We start from the raw sequence: 18,249 nt of genomic DNA, 5'->3' as shown, positions 1-18,249 counted from the left end.
ACCCAGCTCAGGCTGCCTTCAAAATTGACATTCTTTTACACCACGGCGATCTTAGACCCTTCGGTGAGGAACAGGTCATCTTCAGCTTTCAAATATAGGGTTCCCAAACTTACACCCTCTGTTAAATCACAGAGTCAGCTGCATTTTGACTGCCTGATAGGAGGCAGGAGAGCATTTGCTTTGGACTCAAAACAAATGAGACTACTTTCTAAGTCTGTGAACTTGGAAATCGATTCATCCTTCCCTGCTTCTCCATAGATGAGGGGATAACAAATGCACCTTTTTCACACGGTTGTTGAGGATTAAATGAAATTTTTACACCAGCATGTGATATGCTTGGAATGAGGCTTGGCACAAACCCAGCCCTCATATATGAGCTCTTATTTTGATAATACATTTTGTCGACGTCGATTTGAATTGAGGGAGGATCCCTATCCAGGTTTGGCATAGACTTCTGTCTTTGAGAGCATTCCTTTCACGGTAGAACTCAGAACGAATATGAAGAAAGGCGACCTTTCGTGTTCTTTTTTTTGTTTTTTCGGTGGAACCCTTTGATCGGGTAGAATTTTGTAGCACTGGGCAGATATCTGCGGTCCTGTTTCATAGGAGATGATTTGAGCGGGTGTATGTCAAAATCACCAACAGTGCTTGCTTTAGTTGCCTATTGCTACTGTGACAGATTTCCACAAACTCAGTGATTTCAAACAACACAAATTCATTATTCATGGTTCTACAGGTCAGAAGTCCAAAATGGGTTTTGCTGGGCTAAGATCAATGTATTAGTAAGGCTGTATTACTTCTGAAGATTTTAGGGAAGAAACTGTTGCTTTGCCTTTTCCAGATTCTAGAGGCTACCCACATTCCTAGACTTTATGAAGAGTCTTTATGAAGAGTTTGTGCTGGTATCTTCATAATCCTCTCCAAATGGTTGAAAAACCAACACATACTTTTGTCTCATGAAGCCAAACTGGTTTAATTGATTTTTTTATTATTATTTTTTTTTACATCTTTATTGGAGTATAATTGCTTTACAATGGTGTGTTAGTTTCTGTTTTATAACAAAGTGAATCAGTTATACATATGTTACCATATCTCTTCCCTCTTGCGTCTCCCTCCCTCCCACCCTCCCTATGCCACCCCTCTAGGGTCACAAAGCACCGAGCTGATCTCCCTGTGCTATGCGGCTGCTTCCCACTAGCTATCTACCTTATGTTTGGTAGTGTATATATGTCCATGCCTCTCTCTCACTTTGTCACAGCTTACCCTTCCCCCTCCCCATATCCTCAAGTCCATTCTCTAGTAGGTCTGTGTCTTTATTCCTGTCTTACCCCTAGGTTCTTCATGACATTTTTTTCCCCTTAAATTCCATATATATGTGTTAGCATACGGTATTTGTCTTTCTCTTTCTGACTTCAGTCTGTATGACAGACTCTAGGTCTATCCACCTCATTACAAATAGCTCAATTTCGTTTCTTTTTATGGCTGAGTAATATTCCATTGTTTATATGTGCCACATCTTCTTTATTCATTCATCCAATGATGGACACTTAGGTTGTTTCCATCTCCGGGCTATTGTAAATAGAGCTGCAATGAACATTTTGGTACATGACTCTTTTTGAATTATGGTTTTCTCAGGGTATATGCCAAGTAGTGGGATTGCTGGGTCATATGGTAGTTCTATTTGTAGTTTTTTAAGGAACCTCCATACTATTCTCCACAGTGGCTGTATCAATTTACATTCCCACCAACAGTGCAAGAGTGTTCCCTTTTCTCCACACCCTCTCCAGCATTTATTGTTTCTAGATTTTTTGATGATGGCCATTCTGACTGGTGTGAGATGATATCTCATTGTAGTTTTGATTTGCATTTCTCTAATGATTAATGATGTTGAGCATTCTCTCATGTGTTTGTTGGCAGTCTGTATATCTTCTTTGGAGAAATGTCTATTTAGGTCTTCTGCCCATTTTTGGATTGGGTGGGTTGTTTTTTTCTTATTAAGCCTGCATGAGCTGCTTATAAATTTCGGAGATTAATCCTTTGTCAGTTGCTTCATTTGCAAATATTTTCTCCCATTCTGAGGGTTGTCTTTTCATCTGGTTTATGGTTTCCTTTGCTGTGCAAAAGCTTTGAAGTTTCATTAGGTCAAATTTGTTTATTTTTGTTTTTATTTCCATTTTTCTAGGAGGTGGGTCAAAAAGTACCTTGCTGTGATTTATGTCATAGAGTGTTCTGCCTATGTTTTCCTCTAAAAGTTTGATAGTTTCTGGCCTTACATTTAGGTCTTTAATCCATTTTGAGCTTATTTTTGTGCATGGTGTTAGGGAGTGATCTAATCTCATACTTTTACATGTACCTGTCCAGTTTTCCCAGCACTACTTATTGAAGAGGCTGTCCTTTCTCCACTGTACATTCCTGCCTCCTTTATCAAAGATGAGGTGACCATATGTGCGTGGGTTTATCTCTGGGCTTTCTATCCTGTTCCATTGATCTTTCTGTTTTTGTGCCAGTACCATACTGTCTTGATTACTGTAGCTTTGTAGTATAGTCTGAAGTCAGGGAGCCTGATTCCTCCAGCTCCGTTTTTCTTTCTCAAGATTGCTTTGGCTATTCGGGGTCTTTTGTGTTTCCATACAAATTGTAAAATTTTTTGTTCTAGTTCTGTGAAAAATGCCAGTGGTAGTTTGATAGGGATTGCATTGAATCTGTAGATTGCTTTGGGTAGTAGAGTCATTTTCACAATGTTGATTCTTCTAATCCAAGAACATGGTATATCTCTCCATCTATTTGTATCATCTTTAATTTCTTTCATCAGTGTCTTATAATTTTCTGCATACAGGTCTTTTGTCTCCTTAGGTAGGTTTATTCCTAGATATTTTATTCTTTTTGTTGCAATGGTAAATGGGAGTGTTTTCTTGATTTCACTTTCAGATTTTTCATCATTAGTATATAGGAATGCCACAGATTTCTGTGCATTAATTTTGTATCCTGCTACTTTACCAAATTCATTAATTAGCTCTAGTAGTTTTCTGGTAGCATCTTTAGGATTCTCTATGTATAGTATCATGTCATCTGCAAACAGTGACAGCTTTACTTCTTCTTTTCTGATTTGGATTCCTTTTATTTCCTTTTCTTCTCTGATTGCTGTGGCTAAAACTTCCAAAACTATGTTGAATAAGAGTGGTGAGAGTGGGCAACCTTGTCTTGTTCCTGATCTTAGTGGAAATGCTTTCAGTTTTTCACCATTGAGGACGATGTTGGCTGTGGGTTTGTCATATATGGCCTTTATTATGTTGAGGAAAGTTCCCTCTATGCCTCCTTTCTGCAGGGTTTTTATCATAAATGGGTGTTGAATTTTGTCGAAAGCTTTGTCTGCATCTATTCAGATGATCATACGGTTTTTCTCCTTGAATTTGTTAATATGGCTTATCACATTGATTGATTTGCGTATGTTGAAGAATCCTTGCATTCCTGGAATAAACCCCACTTGATCATGGTGTATGATCCTTTTAATGTGCTTTTGGATTCTGTTTGCTAGTATTTTGTTGGGGATTTTTGCATCTATGTTCATCAGTGATATTGGCCTGTAGTTTTCTTTCTTTGTGACATCCTTGTCTGGTTTTGGTATCAAGGTGATGGTGGCCTCTTAGAATGAGTTTGGGAGTGTTCCTCACTCTGCTATATTTTGGAAGAGTTTGAGAAGGATAGGTGCTAGCTCTTCTCTAAATGTTTGATAGAATTGGCCTGTGAAGCCATCTGGTCCTGGGCTTTTGTTTGTTGGAAGATTTTTAACCACCGTTTCAATTTCAGTGCTTGTGATTGGTGTGTTCATATTTTCTGTTTCTTCCTGATTCAGTCTTGGCAGGTTGTGCATTTCTAAGAATTTGTCCATTTCTTCCAGGTTGTCCATATTATTGGCATAGAGTTGCTTGTAGTAATCTCTCATGATCTTTTGTATTTCTGCAGTGTCAGTTGTTACTTCTCCTTTTTCATTTCTAATTCTATTGATGTGAGTCTTCTCCCTTTTTTTCTTGATGAGTCTGGCTAATGGTTTATCAATATTGTTTGTCTTCTCAAAGAACCAGCTTTTAGTTTTATTGATCTTTGCTATCGTTTCCTTCATTTCTTTTTCATTTATTTCTGATCTGATTTTTATGATTTCTTTTCTTCTGCTAACTTTGGTGTTGTTTCGTTCTTCTTTCTCTAATTGCTTTAGGTGCAAGGTTAGGTTGTTTATTTAAGATGTTTCCTATTTCTTAAGGTAGGATTGTATTGCTGTAAACTTCCCTCTTAGAACTGCTTTTGCTGCATCCCAGAGATTTTGGGTCGTCGTGTCTCCATTGTCATTTGTTTCTAGGTATTTTTTGATTTCCTCTTTGATTTCTTTAGTGATCACTTCATTATTAAGTAGTGTATTGTGTAGCCTCCATGTGTTTGTATTTTTACAGATCTTTTCTGGTAATTGGTATCTAGTCTCATAGTGTTGTGGTCGGAAAAGATACTTGAAACAATTTCAATTTTCTTAAATTTACCAAGGCTTTACTTGTGACCCAAGATATGATCTATCCTGGAGAATGTTCCATGAGCATTTGAGAAAAATGTGTGTTCTGTTGTTTTTGGATGAAATGTCCTATAAATATCAATTAAGTCCATCTTGTTTAATGTATCATTTAAAGCTTGTGTTTCCTTATTTATTTTCATTTTGGATGATTTGTCCATTGGTGAAAGTGGGGTGTTAAAGTCCCCTACTATGAATGTGTTACTGTCGATTTCCCCTTTTATGGCTGTTAGTAATTGCCTTATGTATTGAGGTGCTCCTATGTTGGGTGCATAAATATTTACAATTGTTATATCTTCTTCTTGGATCGATCCCTTGATCATTATGTAGTGTCCTTCTTTGTCTCTTCTAATATTCTTTAAAGTCTATTTTGTCTTATATGAGAATTGCTACCTCAGCTTTCTTTTGGTTTCCATTTACATGAAATATCTTTTTCCATCCCCTTACTTTCAGTCTGTATGTGTCTCTAGGTCTGAAGTGGGTATCTTGTAGACAGCAAATATATGGGTCTTGTTTTTGTATACATTCAGCCAAACTGTGTTTTTTGGTGGGAGCATTTAGTCCATTTACATTTAAGGTAATTATTGATATGTATGTTCCTATTCCCATTTTCTTAATTGTTTTGGGTTCGTTATTGTAGGTCTTTTCCTTCTCTTGTGTTTCTTGCCTAGAGAAGTTCCTTTAGCAGTTGTTGTAGAGCTGGTTTGGTGGTGCTGAACTCTCTCAACTTTTGCTTGTCTGTAAAGGTTTTAATTTCTCCATCAAATCTGAATGAGATCCTTGCTGGGTAGAGTAATCTTGGTTGCAGGTTTTTCTCCTTCATCACTTTAAATATGTCCTGCCAGTCCCTTCTGGCTTGCAGAGTTTCTGCTGAAAGATCAGCTGTTAACCTTATGGGGATTCCCTTGTGTGTTATTCCTTGTTTTTCCCTTGCTGCTTTTAATATGTTTTCTTTGTATTTAATTTTTGACAGTTTGATTAATATGTGTCTTGGCGTATTTCTCCTTGGATTTATCCTGTATGGGACTCTCTGTGCTTCCTGGACTTGATTAACTATTTCCTTTCCCATATTAGGGAAGTTTTCAACTATAATCTCTTCAAATATTTTCTCAGTCCCTTTCTTTTTCTCTTCTTCTTCTGGAACCCCTATAATTCAAATGTTGGTGCATTTAATGTTGTCCCAGAGGTCTCTGAGACTGTCCTCAGTTCTTTTCATTCTTTTTTCTTTATTCTGCTCTGCAGTAGTTATTTCCACTATTTTATCTTCCAGGTCACTTATCCGTTCTTCTGCCTCAGTTATTCTGCTACTGATCCCATCTAGAGTATTTTTAATGTCATTTATTGTGTTGTTCACCATTGCTTGTTTCATCTTTAGTTCTTCTAGGTCCTTGTTAAATGTTTCTTGCATTTTCTCTCTTCTATTTCCAAAATTTTGGATCATCTTTACTATCATTATTCTGAATTCTTTTTTAGGTAGACTGCCTATTTCCTCTTCATTTGTTAGGTCTGGTGGGTTTTTATCTTGCTCCTTCATCTGCTGTGTGTTTTTCTGTCTTCTCATTTTGCTTATCTTACTGTGTTTGGGGTCTCCTTTTTGCAGGCTGCAGGTTCGTAGTTCCCATTGTTTTTGGTGTCTGTCCCCAGTGGCTAAAGTTGGTTCAGTGGGTTGTGTAGGCTTCCTGGTGGAGGGTACTAGTGCCTGTGTTCTGGTGGATGAGGCTGGATGTTGTCTCTCTGGTGGGCAGGTCCACGTCTGGTGGTGTGTTTTAGGGTGTCTGTGGACTTATTATGATGTTAGGCAGCCTCTCTGCCAATGGGTGGGGTTGTGTTCCTGTTTTGCTAGTTGTTTGGCATAGGGTGTCCAGCACTGTAGCTTGCTGGTGTTGAGATGGAAATCTCTGGGAGATTTTCGCCGTTTGATATTATGTGGAGCTGGGAGGTCTCTTGTGGACCAGTGTCCTGAAGTTGGCTCTCCCAGCTCAGAGGCACAGCACTGACTCCTGGCTGCAACACCAAGAGACTTTCATCCACATGGCTCAGAATAAGAGGGAGAAAAATTAGAAAGAAAGAATTAGTAGAAGTAGAAAGAAAGAAAGAAAGAAGGGAGGGAGGAAGGAAGGAAGGAGGGAAGGATGGAAAAAAAGAAAGAAAGAAGATAAAGTAAAATAAAATAAAGTAAGAAAATATAATAAAATTATTAAAATAAAAAATAATTATTAAGAAAAAAATTTAAAAAATAAAACAAACGGACAGATAGAACCCTAGGACAAATGGTGGAAGCAAAGCTATACAGACAAAATCTCACACAGAAGCATACACATACACACTCACAAAAAGAGGAAAAGGGGAAAAAAATCATAAATCTTGCTCTCAAAGTCCACTCCCTCAATTTGGGATAATTCGTTGCCTATTCAGGTATTCCACAGATGCAGGTACATCAAGTTGATTGTGGAGCTTAAATCCACTGCTTCTGAGGCTGCTGGGAGAGATTTCCCTTTCTCTTCTTTGTTCTCACAGCTCCCAGGGGCTCAGCTTTGGATTTGGCCCCACCTGTGTGTGTTGGTCGCCGGAGGGCGTCTGTTCTTCGTTCGCTCAGACAGGACGGGGTTAAAGGAGCCGCTGATTCGGGAGCTCTGGCTCACACAGGGCAGGAGGGGGGGGGGAGGGAGGGGCACGGAGGGCGGGGCGGGCCTGCTGCGGCAGAGGCCGGCGTGACGTAGCGGCGGCGTGACGTTGCAGCAGCATGAGGCGTGCCGTGCGTTTCCTTGGGGGAGTTTTCCCTGGATCCCGGGACCCTGGCAGTGGCGGGCTGCAGAGGCTCCCCAGAAGGGGGGTGTGGAGAGTGACCTGTGCTCGCACACAGGCTTCTTGGTGGCGGCAGCAGCAGCCTTAGCGTCTCCTGCCCGTCTCTGGGGTCCGCGCTTTTAGCTGCGGCTCGCGCCCGTCTCTGGAGCTCCTTAAAGCAGCGCTCTCAATCCCCTCTCCTCGCGCACCAGGAAACAAAGAGGTAAGAAAAAGTCTCTTGCCTCTTTGGCAGGTCCAGACTTTTCCCCGGACTCCCTCCCCCCTAGCCGTGGCGCACTAACCCCCTGCAAGCTGTGTTCACGCCGCCAACCCCAGTCCCCTCCCTGCGCTCCGACCGAAGCCCGAGCCTCAACTCCCAGCCCCGCCCGCCCCGGCGGGTGAGCAGACAAGCCTCTCGGGCTGGTGAGTGCTGGTCGGCACCGATCCTATGTGCGGGAATCTCTCCGCTTTGTCCTCCGCACCCCTGTTGCTGTGCTCTCCTCCGCGGCTCCGAAGCTCCCCCGCTCCGCCACCCGCAGTCTCCGCCCGTGAAGGGGCTTCCTAGTGTGTGGAAATCTTTCCTCCTTCACGGCTCCCTCCCACTGGTGCAGGTACCGTCCCTATCCTTTGTCTCTGTTTATTCTTTTTTCTTTTGCCCTACCCAGGTACGTGGGGGGTTGCTTGCCTTTTGGGAGGTCTGAGGTCTTCTGCCAGCATTCAGTAGGTGTTTTCTAGGAGTTGTTCCACGTGTAGTTGTATTTCTGGTGTATCTGTGGGGAGGAAGGTGATCTCCGCGTCTTACTTTTCCGCCATCTTCCCGGAAGCTCCCCGGTTTAATTGATTTTTGATCTTGGAGTTGAGGCACGGGGAGGTGGGCGTCCATTTTTGTGATGATGTTTCTTAATATAGAGACATAATATGCCAGCCAGTATTTGTTATATGTTTTAGTCAGTGATTACAAGCTTTTAGAATCATAAAATTGTGAATGCGTAAAACATTTTATAGGTCACCCAGTTTAACCTGCTACTTAGGAGTTTCCTCTACAACAGAGCTTCTCAAACTTTACTATCCACATTAATCACAGCTAAAGATGCAGATTCTGATTCAGTAGGTCTCTGCATTTCTAACACACTCCCAGGAAGCTGCTGGTCCAGGGACCACACTTTGTGTAACAAGGCTTCTGAGCATTCCTGACATTGCTGCCTTGGGGATGATTCTGCTATAGTCTCTTCTTCATATTTTGATAATTCCAACTGTCACATACAGAAATCAGTAGGTCTTGGATCAAAGCCAAACTCAAAACATGTGCAAAATTTTTCTGATGGTTTAAAAATATAAATCAAAATGACATTGCAGGGCTTCTCTGGTGGCACAGTGGTTGAGAGTCCGCCTGACGATGCAGCGGACACGGGTTCGTGCCCCAGTCCGGAAAGATCCCACATGCCGCGGTGCGGCTATGCCCTTGAGCCGTGGCCGCTGAGCCTGCGTGTCCGGAGCCTGTGCTCCGCAACGGGAGAGGCCACAACAGTGAGAGAGCCGCATACGCAAAAAAAAAAAAAAAAAAGACATTGCAATTGAAGGGAATTTTTAAGAAGCTAATGTGTAGGCAGGATCTGAAGAGTTTTATATTAAGTATATCTATAAATATATAGATATGTATACACATATAAATATATATACACACATACATATATACATACATATATGTATGTGTAAGTTTATATAGCCTACATCCATATTAAATCATACAATTGTGAAAATCTCAAGTTATATAATATTTTGTGGCACTTACAACTTTAACATTTTCCTTTACATTAATTTTTATAACAAAATGAAAAATCGCGGGGTATAAATTTGGACTGTCCTATGGATGTAAGCGTGACTCTAAGTGTAATGTTGCCAGCCGTTCTGCACTAAGGAAGCCTGTAGCCAAGTTCAAACGTTGGTTGCATTGGATTGAGTTGAAGTGGTCTATGTAGGTAGCTCTATCTTTAAAGCTAAAGTTACTGGTTTTATTATTTAAATTTGGCTACTGCACATACTGATTACCTTAATTCTTATTTAATATTTGAAAGTTATTACTTCGGAGAAAGTCAGCCGAGCAATGGTGATTATAGCATATCAAAATCCATTGTAAGTGATTACTTTAATGACTCTGTACCAACAGGGATACGTAGACATTCAGACAAAAAATAATCTAATTATAATGACAGCACCAAAGTGAAGCTGTGACAGTTACAAAACCAATTTAAAAGTTTTTTGACAGCCATGGCTAAAAGCTTTGTTTGGACCTTTCAGTAATAACAGTTTACTTAAGACATAAATCCACAGCTAAGGAAAATAGAAAGTTGTGGCTTTTCTGTCATGCAGATGAAGTGGAAATCAGTTGAAATGTTTTTAATAGAACATTATATTGAAAAGAGTATAGAAAAGGAATAATAGTTGTGGAATTTAACTCTCACAATGCAAGAAAGACTAAATAAAAATTCTAATGAGGATAGAAACTTGGCCACTGATTTGCTTATCTACTTTATGAAGGTCAGTAGTTCCTGCAAGCAAATTGATGTGCATTTAAATATGTTGATTGACAGTTCTGGAACTTGATTTTGTATTACCTATAAAATAAAGTCAAGGGCAAATAAATGGATGTAAGAATGCATCAGTAGCCATGGTGACACAGAACCTTACTAGATATCTGCTTTTCCAATGGCTCTGACATCTCTCACATCATTAGACTTTATTACCTTTATTTATCTCACTTGGCTCTGGACTCAAATATACAACATAATTAATTCTTTGACCTAGTACAATTTATTTCTCATTCCTGAACAGAAAAATACCTCATTCACAGAACTGCATTTTTTTTACTGCAAATCTTAATAGAACATTTATAATATGCAAGTGCTGATGTAAGAGCTTACAGATATTTACTTGTTTATGATAACAACTTTTAGAGTAGCCAGTTTTGTCTCCATTTTACTGATGGGAAAACTGAGGCACAGAGAGGTTTAAGTATCTTGCTCAGGGCCAGAGTTCGTATGTGGTAGAGTTTCAGCTCCACGCACTTTGGCTCAGAGCCCGTGCTGTTGCTGACTGCAGGGTCATGAAGCCATATGAATGTGCATATGTGGATGCAGAGAGCCAGTGGTGGGCTCAGAGGCATCCTTTGCCTCTTTTTCTGTTCTTAGGTTCTGCTTTAGTTATGTTCTTTCAGTTGCAAAGACTGAAGGAGTCTCAGGTCGAGATCAAATGGTGTCCTTATGTGTCTGTAAGTACTAAGAACAGGCGAGACCCTGCTACATGGTGGCACCAGTCCCTGGGCAGTTGGTGCCAAGGGATGTGATTCAGTGGTTTGTTATGTGGTCAGCCACTCTCTCCTCCTTCTTCTGCCCAGGGCCTTCAGCTTCTACTCTGTCCTTTTATATACTTCCTACCCCACAGTGGGCAGGGGCTACCAGAATGGACTTAAACAGACATGGGTACGGAGCCTGGCTCTGCTGTATACTTGCTGTGTGACCTTGGACAAATGACTTAATCTTTCTGAACTCACTGGAAGAAGTGAGTAATATATCCCACTGTTTATATGGTGGAGATGAAAAGAAATGAAATAAATAACATACTTATAGTATTCAATACATGGTAGTTATTATAATAATAGTCATTTTTTTGGAATGCCTAATTATTTCACCTCAGTGTAGGCAGCAGACTTGGACCAGACTTGGGTCCAAATTGTGGTTCCATCTTCAACACGTGTATGTGAGACAGGAAGTTATTTAACTTCTCTGAGCCTCAGTTTCCTTCTCTATAAAGTTAGAGTAACTTCCTAGGGCCGTTATGACATTAAATGAGTTAATTTATGTAAAGCACCTACAACAGCTCCAGGCACATAATAATTATAAATATAGACATTAGCTATTATTAGTTGTAGTATAATTTTCAATAACATATTTATGCAAAGGGTACAAAGTTCCAATATTTAAATATATTTAAAATTTGCTAAGAGGATAGATCTTACCGTTGTGTTCTTACCACTACTACTAATAATAATGGAGTTGAAAGGAAGCTTTGGGAGGTGACGGATATGTATATGGCCTTGATGATGGTGATGCTTTCATGGGTATATTTTTACCCCCAAGCTCATTGAGTTGTATACATTCAATATGTACCACTTTTTTAAAGTCAACCGTACCTCAATAAAGTGGTTTAAAACATAGAGAGTAAATTATTAAAAATAGTAATTTAAAGAAATAAATAATTTATAGAGGCAATAAATTTAAAAATAAATAGATCTTAGGTTTCTCCCACTTTTCTGCTTTTATGATTATCTCTAAAATGCTTTCCTCAGCAGTAGCTCTTTCTCTTAACAGAATAAAGCAATACTTGTTATGTGGTATCAGCTTTCCAAAAATAATTTCTGCATAGAGTCAGTAGTAAGGATAAAAGCTTCCTAACTAATCAGTGAAAATTAAGATACAGGCTGTATACAAGTTCAATGAAATGTATTTTCAACTTTTAACCGAAAGTCTCTGAAACTCTCTCCCCAGTTATTTTTTAGCTGCCTGCAGAAAAATGATTCCTTTGCTCACTATTTAGTGACATTCATCAAGTTATCTTAGAAGGACTGTTCTGGACATGTGGTTGCCAAGGGGCAGGGGAGTGGGGGAGGGAAGGATTGGTAGTTTGGGATTAGTAGATGCAAACTATTATATAGAATGGATAAACAACGGGCCCTACTGTAGAGCACAGGGAACTATATTCAATATCCTGTGATAAGCCATAATGGAAAAGAATCTGAAAAGGAATGTGTCAATGTATGTTTGTATAACTGAATCAGTTTGCTGTACAGCAGAAATTAACACAACATTGTAAATCAACTATACTTCAATAAAATAAATTTTTTTTTAAAAAGACTGTTCTGCACAGCAGCATATCACAAAGATGTTGCAGACCAAGGCCTAAGCACATAGTTCTGTTGAATCACGGGTTTGTTTCTTTGTTAAGAGTCCATCTGTTTTGCCTCCTCAGCAAATGATGCGGTCATCCGTCTTCCACATGTTCATCCTGAGCATGGTGACTGTGGACGTGATAGTGGCTGCCAGCAACTATCACAAAGGAGAAACCTTCAGAAGGCAATACGACGAGTTCTATCTTGCAGAGGTAAGCAGCTCACGGGGTGCAGATCACTCTTCAAGGTAGACGAAAACCTCGGCTAGTCATAGCACCTTTTTTCAATGTGAAAATTGCAGTTTGTTAATTACTTGACTCTGACCAAAGCTGATTCATTGTCTGCTTCAGAGGTGTTTCCCTTGGTCACCGTGTTGCCTGATTTGTTTCCTGTCGCCCTGGGCCTGAGTGATCTTTCCCACAGTGTGTCACATTGCCACGGTAACCTTGCCCTACGGTTACTCTGGTCATCTTGCTGTTTTCCTATCAACCTCTCATTTTCTCTCCTTTGTCATGTTGTGTTAGTCTGTTTTCTCCTAAGTGTAAGCAAAGCACAGATTCAGAATATTATAAATGAGCAAGTCAGCTCAACAGTACCAGGGAGGGGGCTGGGGAGAAACTGAAGGATTTCTGTTCTAAAAATCTGAAGTGTTGCAACCTGCACTAAAGATGTCCAGTCAGGAACAGGTAGGTTTAGTGATTAAATTAGCATCATCCAGCACTCCGCATCCCATACCAGAGTTTTGTAATAGACTTCTTACTGCTGGGGTAACTTTGTTAATATTTGATTCTTAAATATTTTTTAATGATTTCCAGAGACCACTACTTTTTTTCATTGTAAAAAATTATTTCTAAAATATATCTTAGAATTCAGTGGTTACGTACTTATGTAAAAATTGACAGACAGCTCTTTCAAAACCCATTCATCATATAAGTGAGGAATGCATATCCAGCTGTGCTACCCTTCAAGAAATCCAATATATGAAAAAGACAGCTTAAAAAGCAGAAACATCGCAATGTGATTTTTTTTTTTAATATTTGTTTATTTATTTTTGGCTGTGTTGGGTCTTCGTTTCTGTGCAAGGGCTTTCTCTAGTTGCGGCAAGCGGGGGCCACTCTTCGTCGTGGTGCGCGGGCCTCTCACTATCGCGGCCTCTCTTGTTGCAGAGCACAGGCTCCAGACACGCAGGCTCAGTAGTTGTGGCTCACGGGCCTAGTTGCTCCGCGGTATGTGGGATCTTCCCAGACCAGGGCTCGAACCCGTGTCCCCTGCATTGGCAGGCAGATTCTCAACCACTGCGCCACCAGGGAAGCCCGCAATGTGATTATTTTTATTACAAAACCACTTTTCATGTACAAAATCAATTTGCCTTATAGTTGAGTTCCTTATATATGCAGAATTCTCCCAGTGCATTTAAAAATGAATTTGGTTAATAAAAAGTCAGTCCACCAACACATCAACTTTTCAGAAAAAGAATTGATAGTATACAGCTATTGAATATAAACATCTATGTGGGTGTCAAGAACCTTTAAAGGAGTCACTTATGAATTCCCCTCTTGTGGAGGTTTGTTTCCTGTAAGAAAATATCATTAGTATTAGACTTTCACTGTAGTAGAGTCTCTGTGATGTGACACTGCCTGATAGCTGTGTCGTATATGGAGCTTACAGTTTAGCAAAAATATAGACAGTGAACAATAACAACTTTTTATGCTGTGGAGAACAAATGACAGAGGCTCATGAAGAAATTATGTCCAGCCCAACACCTGAAAAATGGGTATAATTTTGCTGCAAATCCAGCACAGAAAGCATGGCTTGTCATTGAAAGCAGAGGGGAACATGGACCAAGAGTCATCCTTGCAGGTGAATTTCTAACACAGGGATGGGACTTGAAGGAATCCCAATCAAGTAATTTCTGTCTGTCCTGTGAAGTAGGAAGCAAGGTCTCATCCAGCCTGATGATGAGACGGTGAAGTGGGAAGCTTGTGGAGAAGAGAGATAGGACACGGGTCATGTGGAGAATGCAAAAAGCTAATGACTGATACATCGAATGCAGCACTGAAGATTGAGACTACAAATTTATAGTGATGCCAATTGAGACAGGCCTGGGACTTTTTTCGGCCTTTCATAAAAGGGAGAAAGGCAACATTCGGATTGATCCAACTCTAGAGCTTTTTCAGTCTAGTGGAGCTGAGAGACAAGGGATCAGGGAACATGGGTGGTTGGCAAAGGAGTTGAAATGATGACCCTGTGGTCTAGGTTGGATATGAAAAGAGGGAAAATAAGAGGAGAATGAAAGAGTAAAAATGAAGGATCAAGGGTCTCCAATGGTCAAAGAACAGGTATAGTTAAAGGGATGGAGTAAGAGAGCTAGAAGGTAAGGTTGTGATCAGAGAGCGGGGTGCAGGATTTATATTTCAGAATAATTCTGGGTAACTAAATACAAAATCTAGGGTGTTCTATGGATGTGGGTGTCTCAGACGTAATGATGGAGTCAAGGCAAAGATGGCAGGGAACTATCGGGGTATGATGTTGGCTAAATCTTCACAGTGACACACATCATTGAGCAGTGAGGCCAGTTCTTCTGGAAGGGAGTATAAGTGGCATGTGGGAGTGACTGACAGAGAAATGAATAGAGATCAATAGAGGGCCTTCTATCGAGGGCGTGGGGAGAGTGTGGGAGAGGGGGTTTTCACCTGACGGAGTACATCTCAAAGGGGTGTGGAGCAGTAATGGGTGGGGCATCTCTTCCTCATCCACACGTTGTCCTCCATGGGCCACACGGGGCATTGGAGCATGAGTATCCTTTTCTGGACAGGGCAGTGGGGGGAGTCATGCATTTGGAACAGGACCGGTAGAGACAAGGATAGAAGAAGCGGACTCTGTACTCAGAGATCCAGAGTGAAGAAGAAATTGTTTAACAGGGAACGAGAAACCCAAAGGTTAGTTAAAGGCTCTGGGTGGAATGAGGAGGGAAGAGAGGTGAGGTGGAAGAATTACACAGTAGTATTAGAACCAGAGGCAAAAAGGCTGATGACAGAAATGCCTAGAATAAAAACAGAAATGGCTACACGTGATTGACCTTATGCCTGTCTCACTGGAAGGAGCAAATTATATTTGCTTCTGAGGGAGCCCTGGATATTTAGAGATTCCATTAACATTTCCTTTGTAGCCCAGTGTGCATACTCAGTCGTACTAAACAATCCTATACAGTAAATATATAAGCCATTCTGGGAACAGAAGAACAGAACAGAATCCTCCAGTAAATTTTACCTAATTTTTTCATAAACAAAATTGATCTGTTTCCTAATGTGTTTATGTGTGTTAGCTGATTTATGATCACGCTGTAAGAAATTCCAACAAAATTTCAAATATTTTAATATTGTAGAGTTCATTGATACTATTTAAGTGTATAGGTAGCGTCCAATGGTAGTTGAAAAATCCTTGTCATTGTTATTTTTTGTATATAGTACTATTTTTTAATTTAAAAAATCAGAAAGAGGGACTTCGCTGGCTGTCCAGTGGTTAAGACTTCGCCTTCCAATGTAGGGGGTGCGAGTTTGATCCCTGGTCGGGGAGCTAAGGTCCCATATGCCTTACAGCAAAAAAACCAAAACATAAAACAAAAACAATACTGTAAGAAACTCAATAAAGACTTTAAAAATGGTCCACACACACAAAAATTCTTTTAAAAAAAGATTATTTAAAAAAAAATCAGAAAGAGAGGATTGTATAGTAAAATCTGGCACGTGTTTCTGTTAATCGTTGCCCACTTCCCAAGCCACTGAAAGAAAATTTGATTTTCATAAACAACGTAGTAGAGGTTTAGTTCACTTACAAAATGTATAGACATCACTTTATTCTTGAACTACTGAAACATTCAGAATTTGTTCACATCTATTTATCGATTTGGGGTGTCTGAGTTTCCCAAAGCATGTTTGGTCTTTATTCAAATCACATTATCTCTTTTCTTTGTATCAGAAACTTGCACATGGTTTGTTTTAAATGAGTGTGGATAAGTCATTTTAATCACACTTAATTTTTTATGAAATACTCTCTTTTAAAAAAATTGGTAAAGATGGTTTGGGCTTAAGCCAGGAGTCAACAGACTTTTTCTTGAAGAGCCAGATAGTAAACATTTCAGGCTTTTCAGGCCATGTGCCCTCTGTTTCAACTACTCAACTCTACTGCTGTTGTGCAGAAAGTGAATGTGGCCTCAGAAGGGTTGTGTCCCAGTGAAATTTTATTTATGAAAATAAGCATTGAGCTTGATCTTGGTTTAAGCTGTAGAAACACAGAGCATGCCAACTAACATCCCCATGGGTTAAATTCAAATATAGTAAGACTAACAACATAATAGCTACCGTTTTTTTAGAGGTTCCATTATGTTGCCAAGTGCTTTAAAGGAATTCATTATCTCATTTAATCCTCAAAATGGCTATAGTAACAGCAGTTCAAGTTTATGGACTATAATGACATAGTGTTTAAGGTAATAGCATTATGTAATATTTTGAAATGTTTACCTTTAAAATAGATCACAAGAGGCCATGAGCTTTCAGAGAAGTAATTTCTTAAGTTCCCACATATTCCAGAATAAATTATTTTGAAAATCCAAAATAAACCACTCTACCCAATAGGAGTCAACGTGCAGTCTAAAAAACATCCTTTAAGCATAAATTAACCTGCTTAGCTTCTACTGTGAAGCTGGGGACTTGTTTAGTTACTTTGGATCAACTAACGTAAATTTAGAATTAGTTGAGAAACAGGGAAAACTATTTGTTTTCTAGGCTCTACATAAACATAAAGAGGTAAATAGTTACTTTCTTTTGTAAGAGTTTCATTTTGATCTAAGATAAGTCATTGTCATTAATATACATAAAATCACATGTTATAATGAACATAATTATATTTTACAATGTATAGTCTCATTTTCTTAATAAAGAATAAAACTTGAACAATACTGTCCTATTATATAAAAAATATAAATATATCTGTATATCCACTAGATTGTATGTTTAACAGAAGTTTATCAGCACAGCCTATGCACAGAAGATTCACAATTTTAGCAAAATTCCTCTTTTAAGAAACTCATAAATTGGTGGGAGAGAGAGGAGAACAATGAAGTTATAACAGCATATCCCTGTTGCATTTCTGGTCGAGAGAGAGGTTTACCTCATTTAGAAACTCCAGGGTGTCTCTTTGGTTTCCTCTTTTTCTATGATTGTTCTGTGTTTTGAAACAGAAGGGCTTTCATAAGCATAGAATCATTTTGCCATCCTACAGGAAGTTATCTTTTCTAGCAAAGTGATTTCTGTGTTCCTCTGAAGACATTTGGCTTTATGATATTTGTTAAAATGAAATTAAGTGAAAGAGCCATTTATTTTAGTTCCAACAAAATCTGACAACCGTATTTCATCTCAATCACAAGAAATGACTGAATTATGAAAGTAACTTATCCTGTTCTACCAGCAGTCTTTCATATTGTCATTAAGTTTAATTTCATCTTCTGGGAAACTTTAATTAAATAAGTATCTTTTGGCTGTAGCTTTTTCATGAGTTCCTATAGCATTTGGGCAGTATCTTGCTGGGTGAAAAAATAACACAGTAATGACATTCTTGATTATTCAATGATCCATCTCCAAAGTTTGCTCTTTAACTGTCTAGAATATTGAAGTTACACTATAGACTAAGAGTAGGTGATTTACAGACACCTCTGGAATGATGCAGGTCATCATTTATTTGGGTGTTATTTAACCTGAATTTCATTTAGGAGAATAGTGTTGCCTGAATTGCATTTGTCCTGTTATCTTCTGTGATAAATATGCATTTATTTTCTCATGAATATCCATTATGTTTCTCTGAAATTATGAAATAGAGTCTGCAACACAAATCTTGGATAATATATTTCAAATATCTTTGCACATATGGGCAGTATCTCTACTATTTTATCTTCTCAGACCTGCATAGT

The 18,249-nt window shown here is 39.2% G+C and overlaps 1 protein-coding gene across 1 annotated transcript in view; it reads left to right on the top strand.

Annotated features, from left to right (window-relative positions):
* Positions 1-18,249, top strand: part of NALCN (sodium leak channel, non-selective) — a 293,862-nt gene that overhangs the window by 110,224 nt on the left and 165,389 nt on the right. The window contains exon 11 of the mRNA XM_060129171.1: positions 12,365-12,496. Within this exon, the coding sequence (XP_059985154.1) occupies positions 12,365-12,496 (132 nt within the window). The remainder of the gene's footprint in view (positions 1-12,364; positions 12,497-18,249) is intronic.

The sequence above is a fragment of the Lagenorhynchus albirostris genome, chromosome 18 (assembly GCF_949774975.1).
Source record: "Lagenorhynchus albirostris chromosome 18, mLagAlb1.1, whole genome shotgun sequence".
NCBI classification, from domain to species: domain Eukaryota; kingdom Metazoa; phylum Chordata; class Mammalia; order Artiodactyla; family Delphinidae; genus Lagenorhynchus; species Lagenorhynchus albirostris.
This window is presented reverse-complemented; position numbering and strand designations above follow the sequence as displayed.